The sequence below is a fragment of the Pimephales promelas genome, chromosome 5, assembly GCF_988280905.1.
Source record: "Pimephales promelas chromosome 5, fPimPro1.hap1.1, whole genome shotgun sequence".
In the NCBI taxonomy this organism is placed as follows: Eukaryota; Metazoa; Chordata; class Actinopteri; order Cypriniformes; family Leuciscidae; genus Pimephales; species Pimephales promelas.
This window is the reverse complement of record NC_142773.1, coordinates 16,662,392-16,681,971: the sequence shown is the minus strand read 5'-3', so window position 1 is coordinate 16,681,971 and position 19,580 is coordinate 16,662,392. Positions and strand designations below refer to the sequence as shown.

Sequence of the window (19,580 nt, the reverse complement as noted above, 5' to 3'; positions counted from 1 at the left end):
CTTAACCCTAAAACTACCCATCAAACATTCTGGATTTTTACATATATTAAACAATTTAGTGCGTTTTACACATGGCTCATTTTGGAGCATTTGTTGCAGAACCTTGTGCATTTTTTCAGCAGAGGGCCTTGTGTTTTCAACAGCCTAAACAGGATCTCGCTTGGATCCGCAACAAAATAACCGGCCTGAGATCGCCTGAACGAGCCAAAAAAAAAAAACAGGCTGTATCACAATATATAATAGGCAAATGCGTATATCTTGTATGAAAAACAGCAGTATTTGTTTTGTCAGTGCCTCTCAATATGAATCATAGATGAAGTAAAATGCCTTTTTGAAATTTGGGTATGTGTACAATGAGTACTTGACTCGTATTAACTACTTTTGGTCCATTTAGAAATGTTGCTATGTGAAAGTGAACCAAACAAAGAGAAATCGTAACATTGTAAAAGTTTTAAACCTCGTTTCAGAAACAAAGGAAAGGAGCTACAGGTGTGACCACGGCATTTGTATGACTTGTAAACCATTTTACAAAAAAAAATCCCAACAAAAAGGATTTCGGATATTGCCATCTTTGTCGGGACAATTTGTCCCCATTACATAGGGTTTACCAGGATACACACACACACTATTGCTATTGTCAAACCCCATAATGGATTGATACTGATGATTCAATTAAAGAAAATACATCAGAACAGGTAAGTATAGATAAACTTTAATATACTTTTAAATTCTTATCCAGTCGAAAATACAACTTTTGAATGAAAGGCACAGTACGACCACCAGACTTTTCCACAGTCTCAGAACACACATACAGAAAGCAGACATTTTTCTTACAGAAAATGCACAAATAACTCAAACTTGAACATAATCAGCAGAGTTGAAAAGGTCGGAATGTCTTCAAACCAATGTGAAATGAGGATTTTTTAAAGCGATAGTTAATTAAGCTCAATCAACTCCCGATATTGCTTATTACAAACATGGGTAACATTAGTAGGGCATAAAAACAAAAATCACACAAAAAATATTTAGAGGACAAAATTGATAAGAGGGCAAAAATGAAAGAGTCTAAGAGGAAAAAGTATGATCTGAACATGTAGTGCAACTTGTCTCTGTAAACTTAATGCAAGTGCAAGTGAATGTGACGGTATGTTGTGGTTGCCAGCTTATGAAAAATTAAACTGCATCAGTCCAAAAAACAACAACAAAGGTTAATGAACACAGAAACATGAAAAATAAGAGATTTATAGTGATTTCCCTTTTAAAAGATCTTGGTCAAAGCATTGCTAAAAGAACAAAATGAACCACACAATGGTGACACTATTCTTTGGTATTTTTAATCTTGCATACTCAGTTGTTTCAACTCTATTTTGTTGTTTTGTTATATTTTTTCAGGTTACTTTTTTTTTAAATCATGTCGTCCAACTACCATCACTGACACTGACTGCCACTTTTACAAAAAGCATCAACGTCTCACCAAAAAGGTTCATTCATTGTAACATGAAACACTTGATCAAATATTCCTTCGCAAAGAGGCATAATTTGACCAAGCACACTTTCAAATTCAGTTAAGACTTCACCAAGATTCATGTAGCAAAGGAATCAGGTGGTTATTTGAATATAAAGAAAAACACAAATGGATGAATCTCAAATCCTGTCAAGAACATGTCCTGGTGATCTTTCATACCACTCCCAAAAAAAGAAATTGCTTAGTGTAATTTGACAAGTAAAAAATAATTATACATCATGGTAGTATAAAACTTCCTTAAATTTATGATGCTTTAAATAAATATCTTTTTACACTATTTTTGAAATGTATAGTATTAATGTAATGAGATTAACATGAATTAATACAGCAACCCCCCCCCCAAAAAAAAATAAATAAAATACAAATAAAAAAAAACAACTAAAAACAATGAAAAAAATCCTACGCAAAATAACTAAAACTAAACACCCTCCCCCCAAAACAAACAAACAAAAACAAACAACAACGAAAAAAAAAAAAAGAAAAAAAAAAAAAAACATAAGTTAAATATTTGGCATTATAATGAGAATTTTGGAAGATAATATGCAAAATCAAATTGTTCCTAAAAATATAAATATATTCCTGGCCAAAATGGGAATATACTAAAATATTTGTTTCTTTTTTTGGGAGGGTTAAACATGCCCCGAACACTTTTTTTTTAAAAATTCACCACTCCCTGTGTCACATCAATAATAACCACAGCACTTAGAGCACCCAATTTATAAATTAATTAGAAACCGCATTATATGATTCTGATCAGAACCGTTAATAGCAGTGAGGGTTCACCGAAGCATCAGCTCACAGTCACACACACACACAGACACACACTAGTGCGATCACAGCAGCTCGAGCCTGTAGTCTGCTGATTTTTCACACGACCCTTTAATCCATGTTCATGTGCAAACTTCTAAATTAGCCCCGGAGACAGGACTGGAACCAATGTTGGCATGATTGATAGTGGCGACGAAACAGCAACTCCCTTGAAGGTGGACAAATGCGTTCCAGAATCCGGCAGCGCATTTGTAAAAGTACTTCTGATGTCTTTTTTTGAGGGGATATTGCAGGAGGCAGCGTCCCCTTGTTCTTAGCACTACCTGTTAGTATTGCTCAGCTGTGTGAGTTGTGTCAGGAACTCCCGCAGTTCTTTAGCTGCCTGGTAGCGGCCGTAACGTTTCTGAGGTTTGGTGCACTCGTCCAGCAGGGTCGCGAGACGCCCGTCTTTGACCACGTCAGCAGGGGGGTCGTGCAGGAGACCCCCCGTGGTGCCACGCCAGGTGGCGAATCTGGAGAGGAGGTTCTGACAGACAGCATAGTAGTTGTGGTCCACGGTGACTCGCGAGCAGAGGATGTCCTTGGAGAAGGAGAGGCAGGCTTCTTTGTCGCATTCCTCGTAGCGGCTCTCGTACCACACGTCATAGTTCTCTGGTTTATCTGAGTGGTTTAAAAAGAAGAAAAAATAAAAATCAGTCAAAGGGTGCATAATATTTGCCAAAAGACATTTATAGCCCATGTTTCTGGGGTGAAACTAGATGTTCTAGAATCAAATAGTCTGAAGTTAGGGACTTTTGATTTCCACATTGCAGAAAACCTGGATAGAATCGCAGAATCCAGTCATAAAAATGGAATTTTAGAGTACTGCGAATGTCAATGAATTTGACGAGTACATCATACGTAAAGCTGTACACTTAATCAAATCATGATATGTGCTAGTGTCTGTGAATATTAAACCACAAAAAGACTGTTTAAATCTGAAGTCAGCATGTTTCTGCACGCCTCTATGCGGATGGGCGCTGCAGACTGAACAAAAAATAAACTTGTGTTAAATCATTAATACTAGGGCTGGGTATTGAGACAAATTTCACAATTCGATTCGATTTCGATTCACAAGCTTGCCATTCGATTCGATTTTGATTACAATTGGATTCAATTCAATATCGATTATTTTGGATATCAGTTACAATAAATGGCCATTTTTCTAAAGGGAATCAAATCTCTCCAAATCTAATGCTGTAAACTATGGGAGTCTAGTTGTAGCCTATAGGCTTCATTAGCCTAATATGAAGGTGATAATGAACTGTTTTGTAGCTATACAAACACTTAAATTACACTTTTATTTATTTTTATAATAAGAAGATTATACGAAATATAAACATTTAAATGGTGGCTGTCATAAACAACTTGCCAGATTTATTCAAATATGCATTAAATATTGAAGAACATTAAGATTATAATGCATATGTAATATGGTGTATATATTTATCAAAATGTTATTTATCAAAAAAGTTATTTTTTTTCTAGCTGACTAACGAGTTTATGTGGGTTTTCTGAGGTAAATATGACGATACATGACATTGATTACAAGCTGTTTAACTGACGTCTTTCCACGGTTAAAACGCTGATTGGCGAATCAATGTGACATGATACGGATTTCGATAAGTTGTACTCTATCTTTAACACACTTTCAGATGCTCATTCAGGTTTATTTCGTGCTGTAACTGGTATTATTAACCCGGAAGATAGATCAGCGCTACTGCTTCTCTTGAGCTGCGCCAGAGCGATCTCACGCCACAGCGCCACAGCGCCAAAACGCTATTTATGTTTTTGAATTTCTAAAGAAAATGGACGTAATTTGAAAACTGAGACTTTGTTTCATATCAATAGTAACAAAGGACAAAGATTATTGCGATTTTTTGGGATGTGCGCAGCCGCGAGACAATGTCCCATTCATTCAAATGAAACAGGATGACTAATCGATTCTTGAGACTTAAGAATCGATATCGGTTCGTAAAAATGAGAATCGATTAATATCGAGAAATCAATATTTTTTACCCAGCCCTAATAAATACAGAACAATTTTAATGGAAAACATAGAATTTTATATGTTCTATATTCGATATGTTCATTTTTAATGTTATCGTTATCAGTCCAATAAGAAAATTTGGCCAATTTATTAAAGCTGGTAATTAATGTATTATTTCCAACAGCAGAGACACTTCAAATGCGCACTATTCAACATGATAGTTTCAAAATTGCTTAAAAATATGATTTGAATCACTTAAAAAAAAAAAAGGAAAATACAGTTCAGTGCAACATGTGCAGTTCAAATCATATAGGCTATACATAAAATTATAATGAGTACATCATTATATTTGTGTTTGGGACATGACTTTTAATAGTGAGAGTTTTGTTTTTGTAATCAGGCTCTCAAAAATTATATAAAGATTTGCATTTAGATTTATCAGCCAATATATCAGTTATCGGACAAAATCTTTCATATCGGTACATCTCTAGAAAAAAATTAAACGGTTCACAAGGCCTTATTATTGTAAAAAAAAAAAAAAGTAATCAGTTAATAAACTGTTAAAATTTTATGAATTGTTTAGATGCTTTTTGATTATTTAAATTAAAATGGAAAACTGTGAAATGTATTTAATAGGCCCTAAAAAAATAAGCTTTTACTAAATTTATGTTAAACTAAGTTTCACAACAAACGGAATTCAGAAAAAAATGAAACTGATTTTATTTTATTTTCCCCATGAAGCGGAGCCAGGGCAGAAAGAATTGAAACGGCGCTGGTTTGTCAGGAAGAGTTAGGACCCCTGCGCTGCACAGTTCACATTAGACCCCATGGGGAAGCCCCCTAATCAAAAGCTGTTATTGCAATATGTAGCTAATCAAAACAGCCTAACACCTGTTGTCGTTTTGTAGCTGTGGTAGCTTGATGTAGCATGTAGGCCAGACAAAGTATACTTTGAGCTTCAGTATAAATCATTGCAGAGTAAGAGTCAGATTTACTAAACAGGGTAAATTAGCGTGAGAGCAACATCCTATAAAAGCGTAGATGGGAGTGGAAAGTTCTGTGCGTGATCTACTGATGACACGCAAATTAAAAAAACAGATGCAGCCGGATCATTTCCATAATGACCAACACAATCCATTAAGAAAATTTGCGAAAAAATGATTATTGTAGCTTCAATTCTGTTCTTTTTTTTCTGCTTAGTTTCTCTAATCGTTACTAGTAAAAGATAAACTCATAATACCTAAATCACCAAGTAGTTGACCAAAAGAGAGCTCCAGTGCTATTTTCAAGGCAATTCTGGTCTGATTTAAAAAAAAAAAAAAAAAAAGGCAAGCAAAAATAATTCAGGACTCCAAGAGTCAAGTTAAGTCAATTCACCTTTATTTATATAGCGCTATATAAAATTGCAGATTGTTTCTTGTAATAACAGACCACGAGATACCATAATTAAAGAATCAGAATTAAGTATTGCAAGGAGACATGAACAAATATAAATGAATAGGGGTGTAACGGTACACAAAAATCACGGTTTGGTACGTACCTCGATTTTAAAGTCACGGTTCGGTACGTTTTCGATACAGCAGAAAGAAAGAAATGCCAGAGAAATTTCCTATTTGTTAAAAGAAAAAAAAAAATTTAAATAAGTTTTGAGTTTCCCTACATCTTGAAACGTTCAGGTTTATAAATGGGAGTTATCTTTGAAGGATGAATAAATAATGTTTTGGTCATCACATTGAAAATAACATTTAAATATATATATTTATTTATATCATATTTGAGTTTTGAAGTGCTGGAAAAAGATGTGTGAAGTACTTGAAAGCATTTCACTATTTCAGCCAAACTGGTTACAGTTAGTGTTACTATATCCATGGTGAATGTTGCTGATCTGTGGACGTAAAGTATTACTAGTTTATTCACGGCACAATGTTTCTCCTGGTTTCCACGTCAGCGCTGTTTGATCTTATAGAGATCTACGGTTTATAACGGAGAAATGTGAATGCTTCTCACTAGATTTAAATCAAATATTTCCTTCTCTGGATCTCTGTAGTAACAGTGTCGCCTGATCGAGAACGGCTCGCGCTGCACAGATGTTGCTGGTCCGAACTGATAAACGATCCGTGAAGCACATAATGAGTAGCACAGTTTTGTTCCGCCTTCATTACGCTTGCCATTTGATGTTGCGCAACGTTGTGTGGCCGCGCCAGCACGAATTTTGTCGGCAGGAAAAATGGTCCAAGGAATCGTTCGGTTCGTATGCGTACCGAACCGGAAGCCTCGAACCGGAACGGTTCAATACGAATACATGTACCGTTACACCCTTAAAAAATGAATGATGCATGGTTCTGCAACAAGGATGGAGTTGTTTGTGAAAGGACTGCCAGTGCCAGGAAAACGTAAAGCAGACGATAATCTACAACCAAAACAATGCGTTTAAACTAGCCGTGAGTGTTGCCACAAAAGCAAATAGAAACCATTATAATCAGTGATGCTGTCTACACTGGATGCGGCGCAGCACCACAAATCCCTGAGAGTAAACTGAAGCCCCGTTTGCACTCGTGCAACTTCTGACGCCAAGGACAAATGGATTTGCAAAGTTCGATTTCTCAAGTCCTGTAGACAGCCTTAAGCTATTGCGCCGTGGCCGTCACTTCCGGTGTAGACATGGTGAAAAGTCAAGAAACAAGGCCAATCTCGCCCTCTGATTCACCAGTACAAACAACAATGTGTTGTGCTGCACGCATCAAAATATTATCTTCTGACACCACTTAAAAACGTCAAATCACAACCCCACAGAGAAGTCTGTTGAAGTTAATAGGGGCTTTTGCACGAGGTGGTTATTTAAACAGGCCAGCAGGGCAGTTCCCCGGGAACAAAATGTCCCCCTAGGGCCCATTTCCTGGTATCATTCGCACTGCCAGTAGGAACTCTGAGGTGACATAAGCCAGCGAACAGCTACGTCATTTAAGGCAACAACTGGAGGATGGGGGATGTCGTGATCATCAGAGCTGTGTTTTTGCTGAGAGTCGAGAGTTTTGTGATAACAGAGATAGGATGTAGACATATAAGTTATGTAATGGAAAGAGTAAAAGGAGGGAAGAAATCTCCAATTTGAGGTGCTATATATCATCGAGGCTAAGACAAAAACAGTGCAGTGCATTCAAAGGTGACAGGTAAATGTAATCAATAGCTTTCTGTATGCTTATGTCTTGTAACACTTTAAACGCTTTAAAAACTGTACACGCCTTTTATGAAAATGGCATTTGTATGGCATGCGTTCGACCAATTAACGTACACTTAAGTCACTGGTAGTTCTTCCTATAGTGCTGGGTTAGACCCTACTCTGAGGTAGGAGTTAATTAAGTTCCCCCAAAATACATTCCTAGAACTATTTTGTTCCCCTCATGCGATGCAAACGCGCAACAAAGTGGGTACTTCCGCCATTAGTTTCAAGAACTATGAAAAGATTCCTCCCATACAAGTGTACCAATTTACAAAGTATGATTTTGCAAGCAAGGTCATGTCTTAAGAGTGTTTTTTTATGTGGGAGCATGAACACAGAGTTAATTACAGCAGTGTGACCACAGTGACAAATCTTGCACATGGGCAGAACAGAACTCGAGCTTGTGGTCAGTTCCTGCGAGTGTAGGACCTGTCAGCATTCAGGGTTTCGTTACTTCTTCTATTTTTTTGCGCTCGAGTTTGGGATTTGACATTTCTGCAGGTTTACGTTTCACGTTCGAGCTTTGTCTCTTTGCTCACACTGCTGTAATTGTTCATACACGCATTTTGTCCTTTTAACGGCATACGAATCTATCATTATTTGGCAATTATTGTAGTAGCTATTATTAAATTGTTAACTGCCATTTAATTACTCTTACTGAATCAAATTTAAAAAGGCTGCATTACATAAAACTTTAAGTTTTGGCTGGTGGTCCAAATAACTTGAAAAACATCTTGCTGTTATATTCCATAAAGCAGGCAACAACAATAAAAAAAAGAAGCTAACTTCAAAAAGCACAACATACATTAAAATTGGGTGGCGATCTGCAGAATAAAGAAGTTGAATTGATTCAGCTTTTCACTGGAAGAAGACAAATAAGAAATTCTTCTGACAAGCAGGTGAGGCTCTTCTCTGGCCACACATTTTAATGCTGAACAAATCAATAAAGCTGAGGATCCTTTAGAAGGAGGAGGTGAGTGCAGAAATAGACACGGGCTGCTGTGACATCTATTCAGCAGCAGAACTATATTGAGTCATAAAGTGCCTTAAAGAGTGGGGGATCTGCAGTCCTGGTCATTTGACACAGCTCAATATTGTGCCAATAACTAATTAGAGAAAATGAAGTCACCATGCTGCCAATCACTCTCGAGGGAGCCAATTATGAGATCCAGAGGAGTTAATGTGCCACAGCCAATCAGAGCGCATGCTGGCTTCAGCGCTTTTCTCTTTTGCTGTGTGTGCGGAGAATCACATGCAGAGGTTTATGGAGAAAAAAAACATGAAATATGAAAATACTGTTCCAGAGCTGATGGAAAGTCATAAATTAAAGAGATAGTTGATAATTTATTCACCAACATGTCACTTCAAACCTGTATGACTTCTATGCAATACAAAAGAACCCCATTGACTTTCACTGTGTGAACAAAACAGATTGACAATCTTCAAAACATCTTAAACCCACTCAAATTGGCAGCTCTTAAAATATTCTCAAGAAAAAAAAAGCAAAGCGTATAAGCAGAAACGACCTTTGGATGGAACCAGTGAATGGAAATCGTTTCTGAAGCCATGAACGACAATCCTTAAAAGGTTCATGTTTTAATTAATTTGAATTAGTGCACTTGTTGGATGTTATTATCAGCAGAGTGAACTTAAAATAAAATAAAAATGAATAAAAACACATCCATTCAGTGCCCTTTGCTAAATGACTTCGAACCTTGATGCCCACACAGGTCCAGTGAAAAGGGATATGCCATCATAAGCATACGTCAATTCAGAATAGAAACTCAATTAAAATTATCTAACATTTCCGAAAGACCCATCTGCGAGCAAACGCACGCACACACACACACACACGAGCTCCATTCAGATAAATGCTGGCAGGCTGAAGTAAATAGCCATTGTTATGTAGCACACATGCTCCAAGTTCATCCGCCAGCCCAGTTTGGCCTCTCTGGATGGCAGATACACTGGCACACATACAACACTTGGACCAGCACAGCACCAATCCATGCCAACTCACTGCCGTTCAGAATCAAAAGTGCAGCTTTGGGCCACGTTCATATGTTACAAAACAAACGCTTCAATAGCAATACCGGTACTTCATCAAACGTCAAACTGAAATTTAAACCCCATGCATTATTACCGGTAATTTGGGGCTCTACCAGGGGCATGATTGAGTTTTTCCATAATTTCCGAGGAAAATAGTTTAAATACCTTTGTAAGGGTATCATTTATAATTTATGGGACAGATTTACTAACAGCTTGCATCAGCACCAACCAAGTCGTTTGTCGTTAAAGCACACCAGTGAAAAAATAGCTCTGAAAAGGCTTTGAAAGTCATTTTTGCAGCTGATCTTATTGCATGTATGCATTTACGAGTTTCCCTTTCAGACACAAAAGTTATGTGAGGAGAGTATTTAAATTTATTACGCAATGCGATTTACTAAGATTGCGCTAAGTCAATTTAATGGTATTTCCACCATTTTTTATTTAACGTCTGGGTTAAACCAGACGCCAATTTGCACTGTTCTTGGTAGATTATGTTGGTCATTATGGAAATGATCCGGCTGCGTCCGTGTTCTTTAATGTGGGCATTGTCAGTAAATCAACCACAGAACTTTCCACTTCCATTAGTGCTTTTATGGGATTGTGCTCTTACGCTAATTTGCCCAGTTTAGTAAATCTGACCCTAATTGTATCTGGTTTTATGTCAATATTTAACCAATTACTTAAAGATATCAGAATACTACAGACTGTTACCAATACAATTTTTATCAACTTCAACAAAAGCCATCTTCATGATTTTATGTTTAATGCAGCTCAAAGGTGGCATACATGCTTTTACACAACAATTGCACTATGAAAACAGCCTACATAGAATATACAAATTATCAAATTAAACGCTAACGGTATTGTTTGAGGAAACGGTATGCCAGTTTACGGCTACATTGACGCAACAAGCGGGAAAACCTTTAAGAATTAGATTAGTTGTTTTTTTCACACGTTATAAAATCAAGACTTACACTGGTTATTTTATGCCTAGTTCACACTACATGATTTTAAAATGTCGGGCTGAACTGTGCAGTTCACACTATATGACTTGCTCTCAGTGAAATCATGAGTGTTCAAGTTGTTTAGCTGTTCACACCACACAACACAACGTGATTGATCCACAACAGGAGGTAACTCACTACACGAGTTAACAACGCACTGCATAGAGATACAACCACGATCGGATGATAAGAGCATATCATTTGTGACTCAATGAGAGCTGTTTCAGTACTATAATACGGTCTAAATCCTGAAAATAATCAAACAAATAACGAGTTGACAACAACACGATTCTATCTGGTCTAGAAACCATGTTTTGTAATGAAAAACCACGCAATAAAACGAACCAGAAATGACGCGAAACTGCAGAGACGAACACAACACGCGAATATGGACTTCAGACAGAAACTAGTGCTGCACACTGTTTGCTCGACGATTTGCTCTGAGAAAAAAAAAATGCAAAAAAGAAAAAGTAAGATTTACCTGGTGTCCTCAACCCATGCGTTGCTATGATTGGCTGTACTCATGACATCACTGAGATTGAGTCGCGCGACTGCGCGAGATATCTAGCATGCTAGATATTTTTCTGAGCTCGGTGACCTGTCTGCGAGCTGTCTGCGAGCTGTCTTTGATGCGTTGTTGGCTCTTTCACACTAACTGATTGGCGAGCGTTAATCGTCCGCTAATCGCCCGCGATTTGCACGCGATAACACCCTGACTTGTCGGCGACTCAACGATTTGCAAATCGGGCTTAAATCGGGCTTAAAATCACGTAGTGTGAACTAGGCTTTAGTAGCATGAAAAACAAAATGGTTGTTCAAACTGGGAAAAAAAAAAAAACATAAGCAGAAATGGAACAAAACAATTTCCATGACTTCAGTCTACAGCAATTTATACACTCCTGTTACAATCACTCAATCTGTCTATGCTGCAAAATGAATCTCTTACTTGCATTGGTTCTGCACTGCGTTCTTTTTTAAGAGAATTCACAAGAATGCAGAGTTCAGACAGCGAACACGTGCACTGTACAAAAATCGGGAGTTAACAGCGGTGACTAAAGGCTGCTATATACTTTAAACGAAATTGAAGTAAAAAAGGTTGGTTTTGGAGTTTGCATTAGGAGTACAAAAGAGCTTGCCAAAAGCAACGTTTGCAAAACATTTGCTCTGGCTGGTAAACACCGTCAAACTACCATTGGTCCGTGGCGATTACGTAACGGACAGGTGTGGCTCTGAGGCTCCACCTTCTTTGACGTTGAAACAGTCTTCGATTCAATTCTTCTGTTCAGTCCGTCAAGGTTAGATGCGAGTAAAAATGTACACACTGGAAAGCGCTTTATAGTCGAAAATTTAGTTGAAATTCTAATCGAAAGAGACACTGTCAGTGTTTTTTTCTCATATTTGATACCGTGAAGCTGCTTGCTTTTAGGGACGCAAATTATCGATTAATTTATTAATCATTAGTTGATCGACCTTATCGATCGATTAACGATTAACTGATAAGCGCCAATTTTCCTGAGAATGTAAATTTCTCACGGTATCAATTTAACTAAAAAAGCTAAATATTGCTTATATACTGAAAAAAATGCATGTTATATTGCTCAATTGATGTTTTATTGTAACAGTTGGGATACGTCACAGAATAATCGCATTTATGTTGTTTAACAAAATAAATTCTGTACAGAAAATTAAAAAAAAATACAGCTGGATTTTCAAGGTTAGCACGCTATATAGCTGGTAGCTAATATCAATGCACTCCACTCCGTTTTGACCGCCTCATGTTTGGTTTCATTTTTGCCGACTCAAGTTTGGCTCTCTTGCGTGAGAACATCGTGTCACGTTCGCAATGTTCATTTAGCCGACAATTAATTTAATTTAATCAAGTAAATTATTGTCGACAATTAATCGATAATCGATTAACCGTTTGCATCCCTACTTGCTTTCAATATATTGTGTAAAGTGGTACATGAATAAACGTGACTTGACTTGAGTGCCGAATTGAGGAGTTTTTGCATCCGTATCAACTAGACTGTGATAATTCTGCCTGAAAGTAGGGCCCTATGATTTCCGTGATCACGGAATCGCGGACGGAATTGCGGACTTGGCCAATTAACGCGGAATCTAGTGTTAACGCGTAATTTTACGTATTTGGTTTGAAATTCTGTTTTGTGTGGGAGAAGAACGTATGTCAGACTGGGGGAAGCAAATCTGGGCGACACAAACCCCCAACCCGTCATTTCAGCTACAATGACGAAATCAAAACAATGAAAGCATGGCGAAGCGGCTCTCCTTTCATCAGCAAAAAGTTAAGAAACTCAACGCTATAAGCCGTCAGTCCCGAGCTGAGAAGTTCGCACGTGACTTATGCAGTGTTTCCCACACATAGACTAATTCGCCGCCACATACTACGTTTCCTTTTTTAACACTATTTAAAACTTGCAGCGTATTCTTTCCCCGCTCTCCCTCCGTCTCTCTCACATAAACACACACAACGTGCACACCGACATCTGTCTATGAGGCGCAGGACTGGACAAAAGGGATGCGAACTCCGTGAGCGACAGAGTGTGACTTTATTTAAACTTATATAAACTAATATAATTTATATTACTGGACAGTTTAAAGCTCATTACCATATTTTGTTGTTACTTGAAGAGTGCAGTGTTATTTTGCATCATGTACTATTTGTCCTGAAAAGACTACTGAGTAAACGTCTGTATTACAGTCATTCCTATTTTATTTGTATTTTTTACTACATTTTTATCATTAACTTTAAAAGCACACTCTTTTTACGACTAAAATAACAGTGAAGGGTAAAAAAAAAACTGAATTCCCAAAAATTAAAATGGAAAAAACGGAATTTGGGAAAAAATAAAATGGATTTCATAGGGCCCTATGAAAGGTCAGAGATACATTTATCTTGACATGGAAGGCCAAAAAACAGGTGCACTAGCCCATCAGAGGGAAAACTGAAAGTGGGTCAGAACAAATGAAAGTAGACAAAAAAAAAAAACAAAAAAAAAAACACACCGTCTAACCTGGATAACAGTTTCCTGTGCAATTTATTCATGTCAAAAAGCAAACCAAGAGCATGGAGACACTGGAACCAAGTCATTACTTACTCTGCTTTATCAATCTTTTGTCTGCCACTATGACGTTTTCTGCATCGACGACGATGACTTTCCCGTCACGGGGCCCGACTGCAAAGTTGTCGAAGCTGACGTCAAGTAGGTAAAGGGCAAAGTCAAAGTCGTTGTTGGTCAGCTGCTCTGCGATGTCCATCAGCTGCTTGGCCAGATCTACTCTTTTCTCCCAGGGTGCATTGTAGAAGCTCCAGAGCTCCTCGCCCACGTAATTCACGGCCACCATCCGGCCGCAGGCCCCCAGGTATTTGGCAAATGGCCAGCCCTCATCGGAAGGAAAACTCTGCAGAGATGAAACATGAGGAGAGAGTCAAGGTGAAAGAGATATTCTCCATTCACACACACAGGAAAAAAAAAAACAGCATGTCCTCATAAATTTAGAGCCAAAGATCTACATTAAGACACTGATAAACTGCAAAATCATTAACTTGGAGCAGAAGTAGTTGAACCAAACTTTTCTTAAGTGCTGTGGATATCCGATAGCCCCATTTCAAGTCGAGTCATTAAAAATGGATAAGTGACCATTAAACTTTAATCCCACAGATTCAAATAATTTAGAGGACAAAACATAGCATTCGGTAACCAAGTCGGAGCCTCCAACATCTGGGCTTCTGTGGTCTGGGCTGGAGAGGGGCGCTTCCTGGTATCCACGATATAGGCTATGTTTTGTGATGGACATTTTGGCAAAGCGAACCAGTCACGTATTTTACTGGCTTACACTCCTAATGTCATAAATCGGATAACTGCAGGAGGCATTTCAGTGATGTGTCCAAACTATTACACTCATCCTGTCCTTGAATCTTTTAAGGGTCACAAGTGAATTACGCAAAGACGAAACCCACAAGAAGATTCATGTTTCTCTTGCCTTGACCAGCTCTGCCTGTCCCCAACACAATTTGTTAATTGTTTATTTGGTAATGAAAGACTAAATGGTCAACTTCACATTAAAGGGAACATGGCATCACTACATTTTAGACTATATCTGGGAACACGTCATTGTGAAATTCTTCTGACAAGTGTCTGTAAAAAGGGCATTCCCCTTTGTGAGAGTGAGGTTGAATTGTTCTTGGGGGAAAAAGGTATACTTTACTAAATTATAGGCTATAAAATAAAAATAAATTAATAGATAAATGAAATAAAAAAACTTCAATGTGCAGAATCCAAGTGGTTTCCCCTACACTCTGTATTTGAACTTTATAAATAATAGACGACCACCACCAAATTCTCACTATTTTCCTTTTCTTTATCCCGACAACGGCAAAATAAATACAACACTGAGAGACCATTTGGTTATATTTTATACATGTGTGTGCATGTATAAAAATCTGTATAAAGCGTGTATTTTCTCACGAGTTGAGTTTTTTTACGTTGAAATTTCTGCCAAATTTGCAGTGTTTAGTCAGCAGAACAATCCAAAAATCACCATAAATAACACAACCCATAGAAGAGATGTCTATCCGTCACAGCCTCACTTTCATTCCCATTAAAAATCAAAGTGGGCGCTGCTGTGAATGTTGGGCTGATGGGCTTGAACAGTCAAATACAAAAACTTATGAGTCAAAATGCGCATCTCGGCAAATATGCTTGTAAAAACAGTCATTTTAAGTGAACGTAAACAATTGAGAAATAAAACGCATATGTAATAGTATATTGAATCTGTGCATTCGGTCTCAACCCTTATGCGCTGATGGGATCGTGGACGACTCAAATTACATTTAATTTAAAAAAAAAAAAGTTCCCTTCATTCCCTCCCTTCAAATGACGAGACTATGTAAACACTTGCTAGCTGTACAAACAAACATGTATTATATACCCAGTGTTGTTTAAATTCTATAATCATTTCTAGCATTTTGCAAACCACAAATATGATACTTTACAATTCCAGTATTCAGTCCATGTTTAAACAAAGTTATATATATAAAAAAAATCTAGTTAATCTACAGGTCTCTGTTCTCCTCTAGAAAACTTCACAAGCTTGTTTGTCAGGGGAACAAGCACAGCTCATTACTATTTTGAAATAAAAAAAACGTGTAGCTGCATGTCAAGTCCTATTTTACTTGTATTAAACATTCTCTGCTTGCATTCTGCATTGATTTTGTCAAACATCACTGTCATTTACAATGTCTCCTGTTCTGCTACACTCATCGATCAAATTTCCAAGGATTTGCCTCATTACCAAACTTGAAGGAAACCCAAATCCATATGCATTCAGTTTAAGTGAAACCAGGTTACGACATAAAACAAAACAGCTTCAAGAATTTTTGTGAAATAAAACAGCCCTCCGCACCACAAACCTGTTGAGCTGCAGTTGTTGGCCGTTTAACATGGTCCGGAAATAAGCTTTTTTTCTCAACCTGAAGTGCTGTTCTTGCTATAATTGAGACTCTGACTAAACACTTAACACTATTTCCTAACCAGTGAATTTCATCAAGGACTCTGTAAGATGACGATGTACATGACCTTCGAAACAAGTATATTAAACCATTTCTAAGAGATGCTTTACCAAGAAAGGTCAAAGAGATCTCCGACTCGCAAACACTCTAAAGCTGCATGTGAATCTACAAACAACTGTACACGGTTTAAGGAAAATGAACAATATGAAGGGCTGCATACACATTCAAGGGCAAATTAAATCTGAGGTTACTATCTGTCAACTATTGTAACCTGAAGCCTCAGGAGTCTTTGCCACACGTGTTTTCAAGAGTAATATAATCAGACTAATTACATCGCAGACTGTTGTCAGATCAGCAAAGCATAGAATAGGTGACAAACACAAGCAATTCAAACAAGGGCGTGCAGAGAGAGCCGTTTTAGAGGAGTACGTTATTTGTTTTTCTGACTCAGTGGAAATTCTAGCCCATCAAGAATAGCAATGTGCGTCTGTTTGTACTCGACTCTTTTATAAACTCCAACAATGGCCAAATGGCTGCGTGACACATTGAATGGGTGGTTGTAGGCAGGTGAAAGGTTTGTTTTAATAAAAGAACCATCAACACCACATAATGGCGGACGTGCCAGGTGTTAGTCATGTATATCTACACTGTAAAATCTAACATTGTTCTTACTCAGAATTTTTTGTTAACTTTTCTTAAAGTGCAATAATTTGTTGAACTTACTTAAAATTTCTTAGTAATCTGTACTGTTTGCATGTGTGCTTTCGTTACTCAGAAAAACCTTGTAAACATTACTTGACTGGTTTGAGTACCATTTTCAATTTGCATTCGCTCATTTTCCAGTCATCTTGAGTGTTATTGTCAATACACCTAAATATTTTTGGGAGAACATCACAATTCTTTAGTTGACTTGTTGATTTCCCTTTCTCACCATTATTGTGATTGATGTTCCCTTTGGTTGGGCACTTGGACCTTAATTTATATTATTGTTATCTTCCAATTGTTTGCAGTGATGCAACTTGAAATCATAATTATTTGATTTCAAAGGAAGTGAAGTAATTTGTATATATATATATATATATATATATATATATATATATATATATATACAAACACACATACTTAAATTAATTAATAAATTATATATAACATAAATATATTTCATGTATAATAATGATCTTTTAACATTTTATTCCTAATGCTTATGGCATAAATCTTTAATTGGGTTGATATAATCCCTCTATATTTGTGACAATATCTTGCAATTTTGGTTGAGTCACACACAGACTTCAACATCCAGTATGCAAACCACAACAGTGGTAACATTTAAAAAAAATCATTTAATTAATTAGACATTACAATTTTATTTGATGTCTCTTTTCAGTATAACTCCAATAACTATAGCAAATAAAATTGTAATAAAGCCAAAAATAGTAAAATAAAGCAATTAATTTATTCATGCCGCAATGCACTCTGGGAGTACACTTCCTCGGTTCACAGATACTGGAAAGTAAAAGATCAAGTATAGTATAGAAATTATTTTAAGTTACTGGAACTCTCTTGTAAGTGTACACTACTAGGCATGCACTTGTTAGTACTACATATTATTCCTATTTCACTTTACTCAGTTTTTGAGTGCAATCAGTTTGCATGCTTTTTTCAAGTAAGGTGTACTAATTGGATTTTACAGTGTAAGAAGTGACACCCTTCTAATGTAACCTGCTGATGTTGGGTATATATTTATTTAAGATTTATAAATGATTAATTGTTGATAATTTGATGACCCTACTTGATTTAAAGATGGGTCTTATCAGTCTGACTTAAATAAAATAATTGTTAGGTAGTGTACTTATAGTGTTCATGTTATATTGCAAAACATTTTTGCTGCTATGGATATGGATATGGGTAAGGACGGTTGGAGAGAGGTTTTGTGGGGTAAGTTTAAGTGTGGATTAAGGGTTATCTGTAATTACTTGAATTTTTATTTTTTATTTTTTTTTAATTCAATGCAAAACCAACGTGTAGAAAATAAGTGCACTCCATCAAATTATAATTTTAAATGGTAGTATATAGCGAGTAGGCTAGTTAGAAACACTTATAAAGTGGGACCAAAATGTCCTTAAAAAACAAACATGTGCTTGACAACTAATAAAGAACGGCAACTTCTGTTTGGCTGGCGAAGCTCAAGTCTACAGTTTGCTCACACTCTCTACAATTATAGAGTCGGTAAAACTGGTACTGACGTGTAAGGAGGCAATATCGACTCTGCACAGATGGCTATGCTCCATGTGACAAAGTGTGAAAAGAATACAGCAGTGCTATTTTGAAAATATGGGCATGTTAGAGCTGAAGCACACCACACTGATGCTCATGCGGGTATGCTAGTTTAAAGCCTTCCTGCAACGTTTTACGATCCCTTCCCATCCTCTACTAATGCAATAAAATCACTAACTTTGTATGTGCAAAACTTTGTATGTGCATCACTAACTTTGTATGTGCGAAACAGAGTGAGAAAAAGTCATCCACAAGAACTACATTGGTAATAATCATCTGTCCAGTCCTGAAAATACTATGTAGTATCTATAGCTCAAGTAACACTTTTTGTTTAAAAGAATAATATTTTTTGCAGGGTTAAAAGGGTTAAAATACTCTCTGAATTACTTTTTTCTTTACTAGGCTTTTTCTTTAATTTTAAAAATATAAACGCCCACATTTCTAAGAATTTTCTTAGAATTTTGTCACTAGGTGCCACTCTTTGCATTAAAGGGTTAGTTCACCCAAAAATGAAAATTCTGTCAGTATTTACTCACCCTCATGTTGTTCCAACCCCGTAAGACCTTCGTTCATCTTCGGAACACAAATTAAGATATTTAGGATATTAAAATCGCTCCTGCATACAGTCCATAGGCTTCTTGAGGGACTGGCTCTTGCTGTCCTCGAAAAGTAATTGAAGACATCGTTAAAATAGTCCAAGTGACTACAGGGGCTCAATCTTAAGTTTATCAAACGACGAGAACACTTTTTTGCGCAAAAAAACAACAAAAATAACGACTTTATTTCAACTATTCACTTCCTTCTCCATAAGCCTATAGTCCGTTAACGTAGTGTGATTGCGTAGAGCTACGTCACACGTAGGCTCACTATTGGTCGACGCTGGTCATGTGTGTGTGACGCGTGTGACGTACAATAACAGAAGCTTACGCTATTAAACTAGTTAGCTGACTCGCGCAGAGGGAGAAATAAACGAATAGTTGAAATAAAGTCGTTATTTTTGTTGTTTTTTTGCGCACAAAAGTGTTCTCGTCGTTTGATAAACTTAAGATTGAGCCCCTGTAGTCACTTGGACTATTTTAACGATGTCTTTTATGACTTTTCGGGGACGGCAAGAGCCAGTCCCTCAAGAAGCCTATGGACTGTATGCAGGAGCGATTTTAATATCTTAAATATCTTAATTC

The 19,580-nt window shown here is 37.0% G+C and overlaps 1 protein-coding gene across 3 annotated transcripts in view; it reads right to left on the bottom strand.

Annotated features, from left to right (window-relative positions):
* Positions 1-692: 692 nt before the first annotated feature.
* dipk2aa (divergent protein kinase domain 2Aa) overlaps positions 693-19,580 on the bottom strand; it is a 29,024-nt gene continuing 10,136 nt past the window's right edge. For all 3 annotated transcript variants that reach the window (XM_089131037.1, XM_039661285.2, XM_039661286.2), the window contains 2 exons: positions 13,712-14,015; positions 693-2,953 (listed from right to left, as the gene is read on the bottom strand). In XM_089131037.1, the coding sequence (XP_088987163.1) occupies positions 2,613-2,953; positions 13,712-14,015 (645 nt within the window). In that variant the 3' untranslated portion in view covers positions 693-2,612. The remainder of the gene's footprint in view (positions 2,954-13,711; positions 14,016-19,580) is intronic.